The sequence below is a fragment of the Limulus polyphemus genome, unplaced genomic scaffold (genome assembly GCF_000517525.1).
Source record: "Limulus polyphemus unplaced genomic scaffold, Limulus_polyphemus-2.1.2 Scaffold1796, whole genome shotgun sequence".
NCBI classification, from domain to species: domain Eukaryota; kingdom Metazoa; phylum Arthropoda; class Merostomata; order Xiphosura; family Limulidae; genus Limulus; species Limulus polyphemus.
In genome coordinates, this window is record NW_013667406.1 from 31,908 (window position 1) to 44,433 (window position 12,526).

The 12,526-nt window shown below is 30.6% G+C and overlaps 1 protein-coding gene across 2 annotated transcripts in view; it reads right to left on the minus strand.

Moving 5' to 3' along the window:
* The window catches only part of LOC106464967 (ubiquitin carboxyl-terminal hydrolase 5-like), a 206,504-nt gene that overhangs the window by 4,730 nt on the left and 189,248 nt on the right, over positions 1 to 12,526 (minus strand). Inside the window, exons 17-19 of one of the 2 annotated variants that reach the window (XM_022392775.1) lie at positions 9,903 to 9,992; positions 8,213 to 8,352; positions 2,322 to 2,442 (exon numbers count right to left, since the gene is read on the minus strand). In XM_022392775.1, coding sequence (XP_022248483.1) covers positions 2,322 to 2,442; positions 8,213 to 8,352; positions 9,903 to 9,992 — 351 coding nt within the window. Of the gene's footprint in view, positions 1 to 2,321; positions 2,443 to 8,212; positions 8,353 to 9,854; positions 9,993 to 12,526 lie in introns of both variants that reach the window. The other variant, XM_013925142.2, reaches the window with a different exon arrangement.

Here is a 12,526-nt window from a genome sequence, read left to right on the forward strand (position 1 = left end):
ATTACATTATCTTCCATTCACGTTGTCACCCTATTTTATATACCAGACTACCCTGTATCTAGTAAATACTAGAGCATTCGCCAAAGTACAGGATAGTTCTAGAAAGTAGAGGGCGTGAGAATCACATGATCTCGATGACGCAACATTTGTTTGTTTGTAATTACGCACAAAGCTGTACAATGGGTTATTTGTGCTCTGCCTACTACGGGTATCGAAACCTGGTTTTTAGCGTTGTACATCTGAAGACATTCCGCTGTTCTACTGGGTGGGTGGGCACCAGAATAATACCAACGAAACATAGTCTCACTTGCTTGTTATGAGGTTGAACTCGTGTGAATATTCTCGTCGACTTACTTTAAAAAACATACCTTTTATTTGTTTTCAGCGTAAAGCTAAATAATGGGCTATCTGTGCTTTGTCCAACGCGAGGAATTGAACTTCAAATTTTAGCGCTCTAAATCCATAAACTTACCACTAATCCACCAGATGACATTTGCTTTTCGTTTCCAACAAAATTCGGACATCCTAAAAATATCACAAAGCTAGAAAGATAAAAAAAAACAAAAAAAAAACTGGTGCAAATTAAAGTAAACGTCAATATGCAAAATACACGGTTTAAATTCCATTTTGAAAGAAAGGAAAATAACAGCATGTTCGTTGTACATTATAGTGAGAAATTCCTTGCATATTAAAATACTATGTTTTCATGGCAGACATATCAAACCGATCATACTAAAAAATGTACAGAAATCCATGGACATCTGACTGTAGAAGATTCTCAGTGAACTTGCAAAAACATAGTTCGTGACTGTGCTAAGTTGTACATCAAAATATTAAAAAAGAATAGACACTAAGCTTTTTTCTATCACTTACATATACCATACGCAACTGAAAGTGAAATTTGTAGTAATTGTTTGAAGCAGCCTTTCTCTTTCACATATTTCCAAAAATGAATTAACCGCCCTCTATTGGCCAAAAGTTAACTTCATCAAATAAAGACGTGTCATCCACTCCGTGTACACAGAGGTACCTGGTACACAGTACTTTGGCAAATAAAGCACTTCAAACAACAAAAACACAAACAAACTATTTAAAAGGCTGAAAGGACAAGCATGTTCAGTGAAAAAACACTACTAATCTTTTCGCGAACAGACATTTTGTATTTTCAGGAAACAGGAAAATTTAACTAAAACATTATTTCATTGATGTATTGAGGAAATATCCTACAAACCATCCCTCCACCATCAAAGTATGCCTATATGACTACTGGGAATAGAAATAACGGGCGTACTAAGTACAACCCTAAGGTAATCAAAGGGTTGTACAGAGATGCATCTTAAATGTGGTGATATAATTCTATTTTTAGGGCAAAATAAAACGAACAAAAAAAACTTTGACCATTCTTTATTCTATATCGTAAACCTAAGAAAGAATTTAAAAGTTAAAGCAAAATAATGTATATAACTAGCTGAATTACCCGGCGTTGCACGGTGAAAATTTAGATTTGAAATGTATAGATCAGTATTTTTTTTCAACAAATTATTCAGTAAGTAGACAAAAGTTGTAATGCGAAAAATAAAAAAGCACTTAATCAAACAAAGATTTATTTGAAATTAGAAGTTACAATACTTCTTTACATACAACATTGCATGTTTTTCCAAAAGGAGAGTATATATAAAGATTGTTAGCTGTTCCTACTCTAGAGCATCTTACATACAGTTGACCATGAGAGAAGCAGTCTTCTTGTAATTGTAGCCCAACAACTTTCACTGTTTGTCCCTGTGATTTGTTTATCGAGATGGCAAAACTTAACTTTACTGGAAATTGTAAGTGTCTAAACTGAAACGGCATCTCTGATGTTATTAGAGGTATCCTAGGAATAAAAGTATCTTCAACCAGTTGTCTAATTTCAAACATACTGTTGGTGTTAATGTGCTGGATTTCCCTTGAACTAGACTTTGAAATTAAACAACTTTTGGAGTACTCTGTTTATTTATTATCGTTTAACTTGTATATAAGCTGTTTCATAAATTCTGCCAAAAGATCATCAGGTATTTACTATTTTAAATATCATTGCATCAGTATATTTTAAAATTCTAATATTCTGTACTGCTTGCAGTTTTTGCCACATCACTTGTGTAATTAAGATTCCCTTGGAAAAAGATACAGAGAACACTTTTATGTTACAATTTTTGTCTAATGGACATTTTAAAAATAAAATCCATGTTATAGTTCTTTAGACAGTTACATGAAATAATGTCACCTATGAATATGAAGTATGATATGAGTTACAGTTAGTTTTAGATAAAACATAAACTTACTTTCTCTTCCGTCTCGAAACTGGACAGTAGAGGAACTACCAGTTTCTGTCTCCATAGGAGTTGGTTCCAGTTCATCACTATGACTAAATATCCAGTCTAAAGCTCGTTCAACATTGTTATCCTATGTGAAAAAAAACCCAACATAATAGGGTATCAAGTCAGTAATAAGTATATATATATATATATATAAAAATATTTAGTTAATAAAGATCTTTAACAAATATTACTGTATATTTCAATTAACCCTCTCCAAGCAACCAGTTTTTGAAGCTGTTCGAAAACATGTTTAACACTGTTTTCAAAACAGCATTGCTTTCTCCCACTGAAGCCATATTCAAAATAAGAATATGGTGGAAATGTTGGCATTTCAGAGTTTTATTTGATATAAAACATACTATACAAATTTTTAAAAATGAGAAAAATAATTGCTGAAATCCTAACCCTAAATTAATATTTTTGACCCCAAACAAGAAATTATAAATTCAGATCATTTCTGCCAATACAACAAAGCTTGAAGAAAACATTTATCTCACATTTGTCTTGATACTGTTGTATTCTTATGCTGTTTTGTAACTAAAGAGTAATGAATATTTAAATAAACAGAACAAAAACTGAGAGTAATAAAAATCAAGTAATCAAGAATGGATTTTGTGTTTTATCTATCAGATTTCTGAACCTAGAGAAAAATATATTTTCAATTAAGACGACAAACAGCTTGAGACAAATGTTAATCTTTAGATTTATATGACTTTCAGCTTAACCTTTTTGAAGGGTCTATGAATGTCTCAGGTGTAAAAACTGATTTTAAATTATAGTAACAAAAAAATACAATAAAATTACAATAATATAATACATGGTGAAGCATGCTAAAAGTATTGTTGAACAGGTTGGAGTTACTGATCATAAAAGTAAATGTTAAAAATATAAATAAAAAATTTGACAGGAAATAAAAATAGTTTTATAGGGGCAGGGCAATGTACTTGTTAATGGAAGGGCATCTGAATTTAATCAGGAGAGATTCCTTAAAATTGCTGTCAAGAAAGTTGTCACAAGTATCTAAAATTTTGACCCAATAAAGCATCTTGTTAATAATGCTGTGTGAGTTGATGTAATGTTCAGTAGTGACTACTTTGTTGTCAATAGCTGCAGTAAAATGAATGCATTCTTTGAAATGATCATGCATTGGATGACTGGATTATTGTATGTAAGTAGCTGAAAACTGTGTGCATCATTTCATAGACAGTGTTCCTAAGCGAGCAGGATTTTTCTAAGCCAGTGGTCTTAGCCAAACACTTTTTGGATTTGTATAGATTGTTGTTATTGAAAGCTGAACAATATGTATATCCTTCATTTTTTTCCCAAGGTTTTTATATGATATGAATATTACAACCAGATCTTTCTAATTGCTTGATGAAAACAAGTAGTTAAAGGTTTATCCACAAAGGGCATAATCCATGAAATAATGTTTTGTTGTGGTGGTTTCTTTGTTTTTTGTTGTCATTCGTAAAGTCTTATTATTCAAAATTGTGGAACGTCTTAGTAATGTAATTATAGAAATGGTCTTTGGACAACAGTAGTTTTTGAAGTTTCATCCTGGCTTGTGTCTTACTGGTAGTCTACGGTGTTGCAGAATTCTTAAATTCTATTAAACTGATCGATAATGACACCCCATTTGGTAGCTGGTGTGAGTTAGTGTAGAATATTGGGTTTAACACATGGTTTGGAATATAAAAGAATAATAAGTTTGCTCTTTTCAATAGTGACCATGGCATTAAGAAAAGCTATAGACTTCCAGACATTATCAGTATGAGTAAGAGTAAGCTTTATGTTGGGGTGTTGATTATTAAGGAATTCAAAGATTTACAAAAGAGAGAGGAGTCCATGATTCCATATACTAAAAATGTTGTCAATATATTTGTTCCACCTAACTAGATTAAGATTAATTTAAAAATTTCACTGAGTAAAAGAGAGGCCAAAATGACTGCAATATTGTTGCCCATAGCAATCTCTTTGATTTGTTGTAGACAGCTAAATTGAATTTAAAGAAACTGTTGTTAAGAACAAATCTGAGAGAATTTTCAATGAGTTTTATAGGGGTATTATTGGTAGTAGAAGGGGTAGTTGATCTAATAAGATTCATAACTGAGCTTAAACTTTCTTCTGTGGGAATGGAGGATACACAGAAATAACATAAAAAAGAGTAAATAGGATAGAGTTCAAGCTCATCTGTAAACTATCTTCACATAACCTGTTGAGAAAGTCATTGGTGGTATTTAGGTGTGAAGATATTTTGTTGAGGAGAGGGTGAAGTAGCTTTTTGAGTAGTCAAGATACAGATGTTAATGGAGAATTGCATATGGAGATCATGGATCTTGGAGGTTTGTCAGATTTATGATTTTTGGCTAATTCATAGGTACAGCCCAGGGGTTTTAAATGAGATGGTCTACGATTGTCTAGAAGTCATTTGGGTAATTTTACTTTTAAAGTTCTTCAAAATGGCTTTGGGATTTTTTTCCAATTCTTTTTTTTTTGTTTTTGTTAAGTGGTTTCTAGCCAGACATATCCTCACATTCGTGCCACTACAAATCTTGACAACAAAGAAGTCACCACTGAATATTACACCAACATGCATAGCATAATTAACGAGACACCTTAACAGATCAAAATATTAGATTTGTGACAACTTTTTTGACAGGAAATTTAAGGAATCTCTCCTGATTCAATCCAAATGCTCTCCACTGGCAGTACAATGCCTGGCCCCAATAAAACTATTTTTATTTCATGCAAGAATGTTTTATTTATTTTTATGATTAGCAACTAACCTATTAAACAATACTTTTAGCATGCTTCATCATGCACCATTCTATTATATTGTTGTTATTTTATATCCTTTTCAGTTACTCTAACTTAAAATTACTTTTGTAACATGTGATGTTCATAAACTATTGAAAAAGGTGTAAGCCCAAACACTGGATAGATTAAAAACACTTATATGAAGTTGTTTATCACCTTCACTGAAAATTGTTTCCATCCTTCAATCGGCACTGAAAACTTTAAAAAATATTCAAGAGACACCTAATATATCTTATTCATCTGGTTATTTCATATTCAATGATACATTTATAAGTCATTTTGACATTTAAACCATTTAGCAGCAGTGACAAGCCTATATCACATGCTATCAAAGAAGTCAAAACAACTGGCCTATTCCTTGGCAGATGTTGCATGACTGATTTATCTTGAACTTCATAGTTTATAAGGGCTCCATTATCTCATTCTTTCAACTAACTGGATTATAAGAATTTCTTATAGAAAAAAACACACTTTCTCTCAAAACCATGAGAGATTAGCTTTGGAAACTACCATTACAGTCAACTATAAACCATAGGACAGCATTAGTGGCTACAGTTACGAACCATAGTTGCATATCAATATGCACCTACTTGTCACCATCCACCCCCCAAACCTGGATATGGGGTACATGCAGTAGATAACAACAATATTCTCCATCTTCCCTCTCCCCCCCCATTTTGAACCACAAAACTTTAACTCTATGAGACTCAGGCACATTGATTCAACATATCACCAAGTTAATCTATTAACACAGACAATAAATCACAGAGTGAGCCATTACACTGTTTCCACCAAACCATGAAACCTGGCCTGAAAAGCACACAAACATGCAAAGCTTTTAGTTATATCTCAGTGAAACAATAAACCCGGAGAAAAATTTACATTATGGTTCAGCAGATCAAGAGGTAAAATATGAAGAATTTGAATTATATACTATGTTTTGATGCTAAAGTTATACATTTATAATAAAGTTGTAAAAAAGGTCATGAGATATGCTAAGTAGAATAATAATGAATGTTCAGTAGACAAATTAAAAACTGAATAGTAAAAGTGGACTGCTAAGTACGTACCATTTTAATTACCATATGTTACATATGTATATATATATATATAAATATATAATTACTAGTTACTCATAAATGCTCACATTTCAGTCATTTTTTGTTGAAAAATGTAACAGTAAATAACAAATATAAAACCATTATTTCTAGTACTTACAATGTTATGAAATCTACTTGTACTCAGGAGATGCAAGACATAGGTCACTAAGCCTTAATGATTCTTTAAAATTGATGTGAATAGAAATAATTCTTATGAATTTTAAATACACATTTTCGTAAACAAAAAATTACCACTCACTAGAATAGGGCATCACAAAACTATTATAATTTTATATGGCTTTATAACTAAAGTATAAATAGATTAAAACAATTTCTGTTCAGACCAATATATTTTAGTAAAAACACTTCAACATTTCACAGCAAATTTCAGCTTTCCTCGTCACAAAATCAATAAACAACCATCAGATTTTTCATGGTTTAGTATCTGCCCCTTCTAATTGATTTAGTGGCTCAGTGGTATGTTTGTGGACTTATACTGCTAGAAACTGGATTTTCGACACCCATGGTTGACAGAGCACAGATGGCCCTTTGTGTAGCTTTGTGCTTAATAACAAACATCTACTGATTTTAAATGTACTTAACACTTTCACTACTGTCTCAGTGGATTACACCAACCTTGTGACCCCAAATGATCATCACAGTTTAGCATTTGTTTTTAAATATATTCTTTCAAAGTAAGAATTTATAACATGTATAATATTAAAATTTGAATTATAAACGACCTTGTGATGCTAATTTTATTGCCATACAATGATAATAAAGTTGTTTAATTAAATTTGGAAAAGAACTCCCTAAAACATTATGGCATGCACCCTTTGATCTATCCATAGTGAGAGGGTTAAGACAGGTAGGTGTAAGTAAATAAGTGGCTTCAAAAGAATGAAGAGATGGGAAGGGCTTTTCTTGTAGGTTTGCTAAATATACTGATATTTCATCAAATCAATAAGATGGGAGGTTCTAATTTTATTTTCTAGCTTGTCAATATCTGAAGTTTGAGAGTTTTATTGGTTAGGCACCGTTCACTTTATATAGTAGAAGCAATAAAATGTACATTATAGTAGGTAGTGTCAGGTGACATAGAAGTGAGAGTACTAAGTAATTTTTTTTAAATATTGATACAAGTTGTGGCATGCACAATTTGGCCCCACCCTTGCACACAGAATTAATAAATTAAATTTGATTAATCGATTAGTACAGTATTCCTTAAACCATGGCACCTACAAGAAAAGAGTTGATGGCAGTGGTTCAACAAGAAGAAGAAAAAAAGTTGGTGACAGGAATGATGCTAAACTGTAGTCTTCCTACTACTCATCAGTTCAAAACAGGAAAAGAATAGAGTTTGTATAAGGTGCTGCCAGACAGTTGACCCCCTCCCCCAATTACTTGGTTAATCGAGTTAGTCGTGATTTCAATAAATACATTAGTGTATGCGACACTAATAGAAGTAACTACTGTTCATAAGTAATAAATTAAATTTCCAGCTGTACACTACACACACTACTATACAATGGGCTGTCAGTGCTTTACTCTGCTCATTATTTAGCATTTTAAGCCTTCAGACTTATTTGCTGAACCACTGAGAAACATTTGTTGAAGTCTTGGTTGTTCAATAATAGTGTTTTATTTTGTGGATACTCAAGTTTTTATCTGAAATATGTGCTTAAAATTGCAACCTGAACTAGTAAAGTAATTCTTAAATTTTTTTCATCATCCCTACATTTGTCATAATACACAAACTAAAATTCTAATTACACTTAACCTATCAAATTTAATATTTTAATACTTAAATCTTGAATGATGCTATTACTTTTCAAACATTTACAGAAATGATCTCTCATGCATTATTTTTATCTCTAGCACAGAAGGTTAAAAATGTTCTATACATTTTCTCACTCTGTAATTGTAATCAAACTTAACTGTTTCTTTAAGTGCTTTTTTTGCTTGATCTTGAGAGAAACCCATTGAAACTATGGTGACTAATGCTTCTATATTTGGAACAAAGTCATCTTTTGTATTGTCTTTCAAACTTCCCACTGGTATGAAGGGGTCAGCAAAGTCTACCACATAAAACAGACAGAGATTAATATTTTTACAAGGTCAACTGTTAAAACTTTAACATTAACTTTACGAGAAACAATTAATATACAAAAGAAAAAATGTTAGAAAATATATTAAAAACATTAACAATTTTATTTACATGATCAAAGGGGGGGGGGGGAAGAAATACTTATAATGATGAAAAAAGCTCTAGAATGAGCTGTTGAACAAACTATAATGGTCCATGCCAAGTAGATGAAAATGTTTTGATACAAACTTTGTAGTCTTCCTTTTGTAATGCTTAAGCTTTTATCCCTGTATTAATAAGTCTCAATAAAATAAACTTTTCATAGACATGAAAAAAAAAAGAGAGAAAAGAATCAACAAAAGCTCACAGTGGTAAAGATGTAAGAAAAATAAACACATATAAAAATAAAACAAAATTTAAATGGTATGGCAAATAAAATTTTTTATTAAGATGAAATCACATATTAGCGATCATGAAATCAGAAAGAATACTACAGCTGGAATCTAATTAAAAAACCTTACTTACTGTACAAAGAATAATATTGATAGAGAAATAAAAAATTAAACACTCAAACTCAATTGAGGTGTATAAAAGTTTGAAAATGTTAGAGCTGGCATCATTAGTGAAACAATATGTACAATCAGAAAGCACAGAAATGAACTTTAAAATGAGAAAATACACAATGTGTTAGAAAAGAAAGAACAATGTCTTTATACTGAAGAACAAAGGGTAAGGATGAAAGAAGGTAAAAGACTTCAAAATAAAATATAAACATTAGTGAAGAACATAAAGCAATAGAAATGATTTCTACAAAATAATAACATAATAACCTCTATTAACATACTACTCAGATGAAGCAAAAGCTATTGTGGTAAATAACTAATGTGAATGAGATCATAAATATGAATTTATTAGAAGTCTAATTTTACTTGGATAGCCAGATGAAAATACTTGGGTAATTCAAGCACTTCATTATCCAGACTTTAGTTAATGTCTGGATAATATGTAAAAATATTAAACACAAAAAACTTTTAGAGTATATGTTTGACTCAAATACTCCATTATCAAGTTAATTTTTACATACAGTCTGAACTAACACTAAGATAACAATACTAAAAAATTAATTCTTTTAATAATCAATATTCTACATAATACATACATTACTACAATTCTGTATTAGTTTGTTAATTTTAACTATATATATAATTATGATGTCATAAAAATAAAAAGGTTCAAGAAGTCTTGATACAAAATGATAAAAACGCTATAACCCGAGCTCTTTCGAAAGGTCCACCTTTCAAAAGTATTCGGGTTATAGGGTTTTTATCATATTTTATCTAAACTATATATAAAATATATAACAATTCACTACAAAGAAATTCATGCAGTACATACACAATTCATGTATCCTCTCAGAAAAACCAGTTCATCATCAGGTACTAGGACTATATGAAAGAAATACTCAACATTTTACTAGAAGATTTAACAGAGTACCTGGATCATTCATATGTTCCATTATCCAGTTCATTGCTGCTTCTATACCTTCATTTTCTGTGTTATACAGAGCTTTCTTGCAGGCTTCTTGTGGAAATCCCATGTCAAAAAGTTGAGTCAAAACTGCATGGTCAAACTCTTGTAATAACAACAACAAAAAAAAATTTTAAGATTTCAACATGATATACTTTTACTTGTAAGATCTTACTATAATGTTAAGTTTTGAGTAAAGATGGAAACAAATTCCCACATTTAGGAATATACCGTATTAGGAAACTGTAAATTTTGTGGTATTTCTTTATTAATAAATAATTTTCAAGTCGTAAAACATTTCCAATGTGGCCATTGTTTCTCATTCTTTGCTTTTAAAACTGATCTTCTCACATCACTTTATCTCCATAGATATCATTAAAAATGTCCTTACAGTAGAATTGTTAATCAAGAACTCTCAAAAAAACCTTAAAAATCAGGAAGACTACAACAGACTTTCTAATTACTTAAGGTTTCATTTATCCCCCACAAAGTTTGAGTGTATTGCTGAAAAGAAATACCATAACAGAATATAACTTGCACACAGTATTAAACTTATCATCCCATAAACTTTCTGACATAATTACAAGTCTTAAAAAATAGAACTAAATTTTTGTTCCACCACAGCATGATTCCTGTACACCATATCTTGGCAACTGATGCAGATAGACTTAACCCTCTCCCTATGGTTATGTGAAAGTGCACGTCATGACATTTAGAGAGTTACATTCAAGATTTAATTACACTACTTTATTATTATTATTGTATATGAATAAACTTGGCATCAAAATGTAGTTGATAAACTACATTTTAAGTTCTAATTTTATAAGGAAATATTATTAACAAATCCTCAATCTCCCCTGGTATGAAATTTGTTCTCTAAGTCTTCCCTCTATTCTAATTTATTTACCACCCCCTCTGGGAAGTATAGAATCCAAATAAATTACTCATTATAATATAGCTATTACTAAGGCAAAGCATAATTTTATAGCCTTCAATCTTACTTGTTTACATAGTCATAAACCAGAAAATCAGACTCACTTGCTATGCTCACCTGTCACAGCTTCTCTTTTACAAATTGCCAATACTCCTCTCTGATGTTTCATACTATATCATTTATGACCGACAGAAAGCCAACGTTTTATTCTATCAAATGACATATTATATGACTATCTATTTTATCTTCAGGTGAAAGTTTCTCATGTGATCTATTGAGTAACAAGTTTAAGGTAAGATTTAAAGGTTCTCATGCCAGAATTAGAGAGCCAGGTAAATTATGATAGTTATAGAATATTGTTTGCTTTAGGCATGTTATTATTCTGCAATCTGACAAAATGACATATTATATGACTATATATTTTATCTTCAGGTGAAAGTTTCTCATGTGATCTATTGAGCAACAAGTTTAAGGTAAGATTTAAAGGTTCTTATGCCAGAATTAGAGAGCCAGGTAAATTATGATAGTTATAGAATATTGTTTGCTTTAGGCATGTTATTATTCTGCATTATTTAAGTAAATAAAAATTATCCAGTGTACTAGTACTATTAATATAAAAAAGCAGGTTTAAGTTTCATTAGCAACCAACAGAAATAAACAATAAGTCATAGGTGATATATTTCTTGTTTTCATGTATATATTCTTTATTATTATGAAAGTAACTAAAATGTAAAAATTAAAAACCTATTAAATTAAGTTATGTAAAATAATGAAAAATACTAAGAACAATTCTTCATGAGATATGTACAGAATCAGCTTGTGCATTATTTCATTCATTACAGTAACATGAGCTATGTGTTCACCAAGTGATTTACAACTTGTGTGTTTGGATTCTTAGTTAGACAGGGGTCAAAGTACAATAAAACAATAAAATTAATTATAAACAGATGTGTAGTGTTATGAGTTTTAACTATTCAGAATAAACAATTGTAGTTCTATGTTACAAGTTGCAGTCATTCTAGAAAGAAAAAAGGTAGTTTAAATTTATTTCATATTTTTTTAAGATGGTTACAAGATCTGTCAAATTGACAAAATGCATATAGAGTTAGGGTAGAGAAAATAACAGATAAAATATAAAATTTTATTAAAAAAAAAAGTTTGATATGTATTTAGGAGATTTTAGAGATTATCCGAATGAAATTTGACAATTTTTAGATGAAGAAAATTATTTTTAATCATAACATGAAAATCAGTATGCACTTGGAGCAGTCAACACTCTGACTCCATATGTTCACGGGCACATTTTTAGTAAAAATATTTAACTAAAATCAGATTCTTTTGTGTACAAAAGACTTGTAATGTTTACTGAAAGCTTGCCAAATTTTGTGAGGATACACAAAACATATTATGAGTTAAAGAATGGAAACTTTGAGCTTGTAGCAAGAGGGGTAAAAGTTCTCCCTGGACAATAAACAACAATATATTATGACCTAGCCACTGATAATCTTTGCCATACAGATCACTTTATGACAATCTACCTAGTGATGAATAGAAGAGCTATAAGAGAATTCAGAAGCTTAAATGATTGCATGATTATACTGGCTGATAAAAGTAATGCAGTTGTTCTGACTGACTCTAATGATTACAATGCCAAAGTACTAAATCTGCTAAGTGACTGAAACACTTATGAAATATTATAAACAAA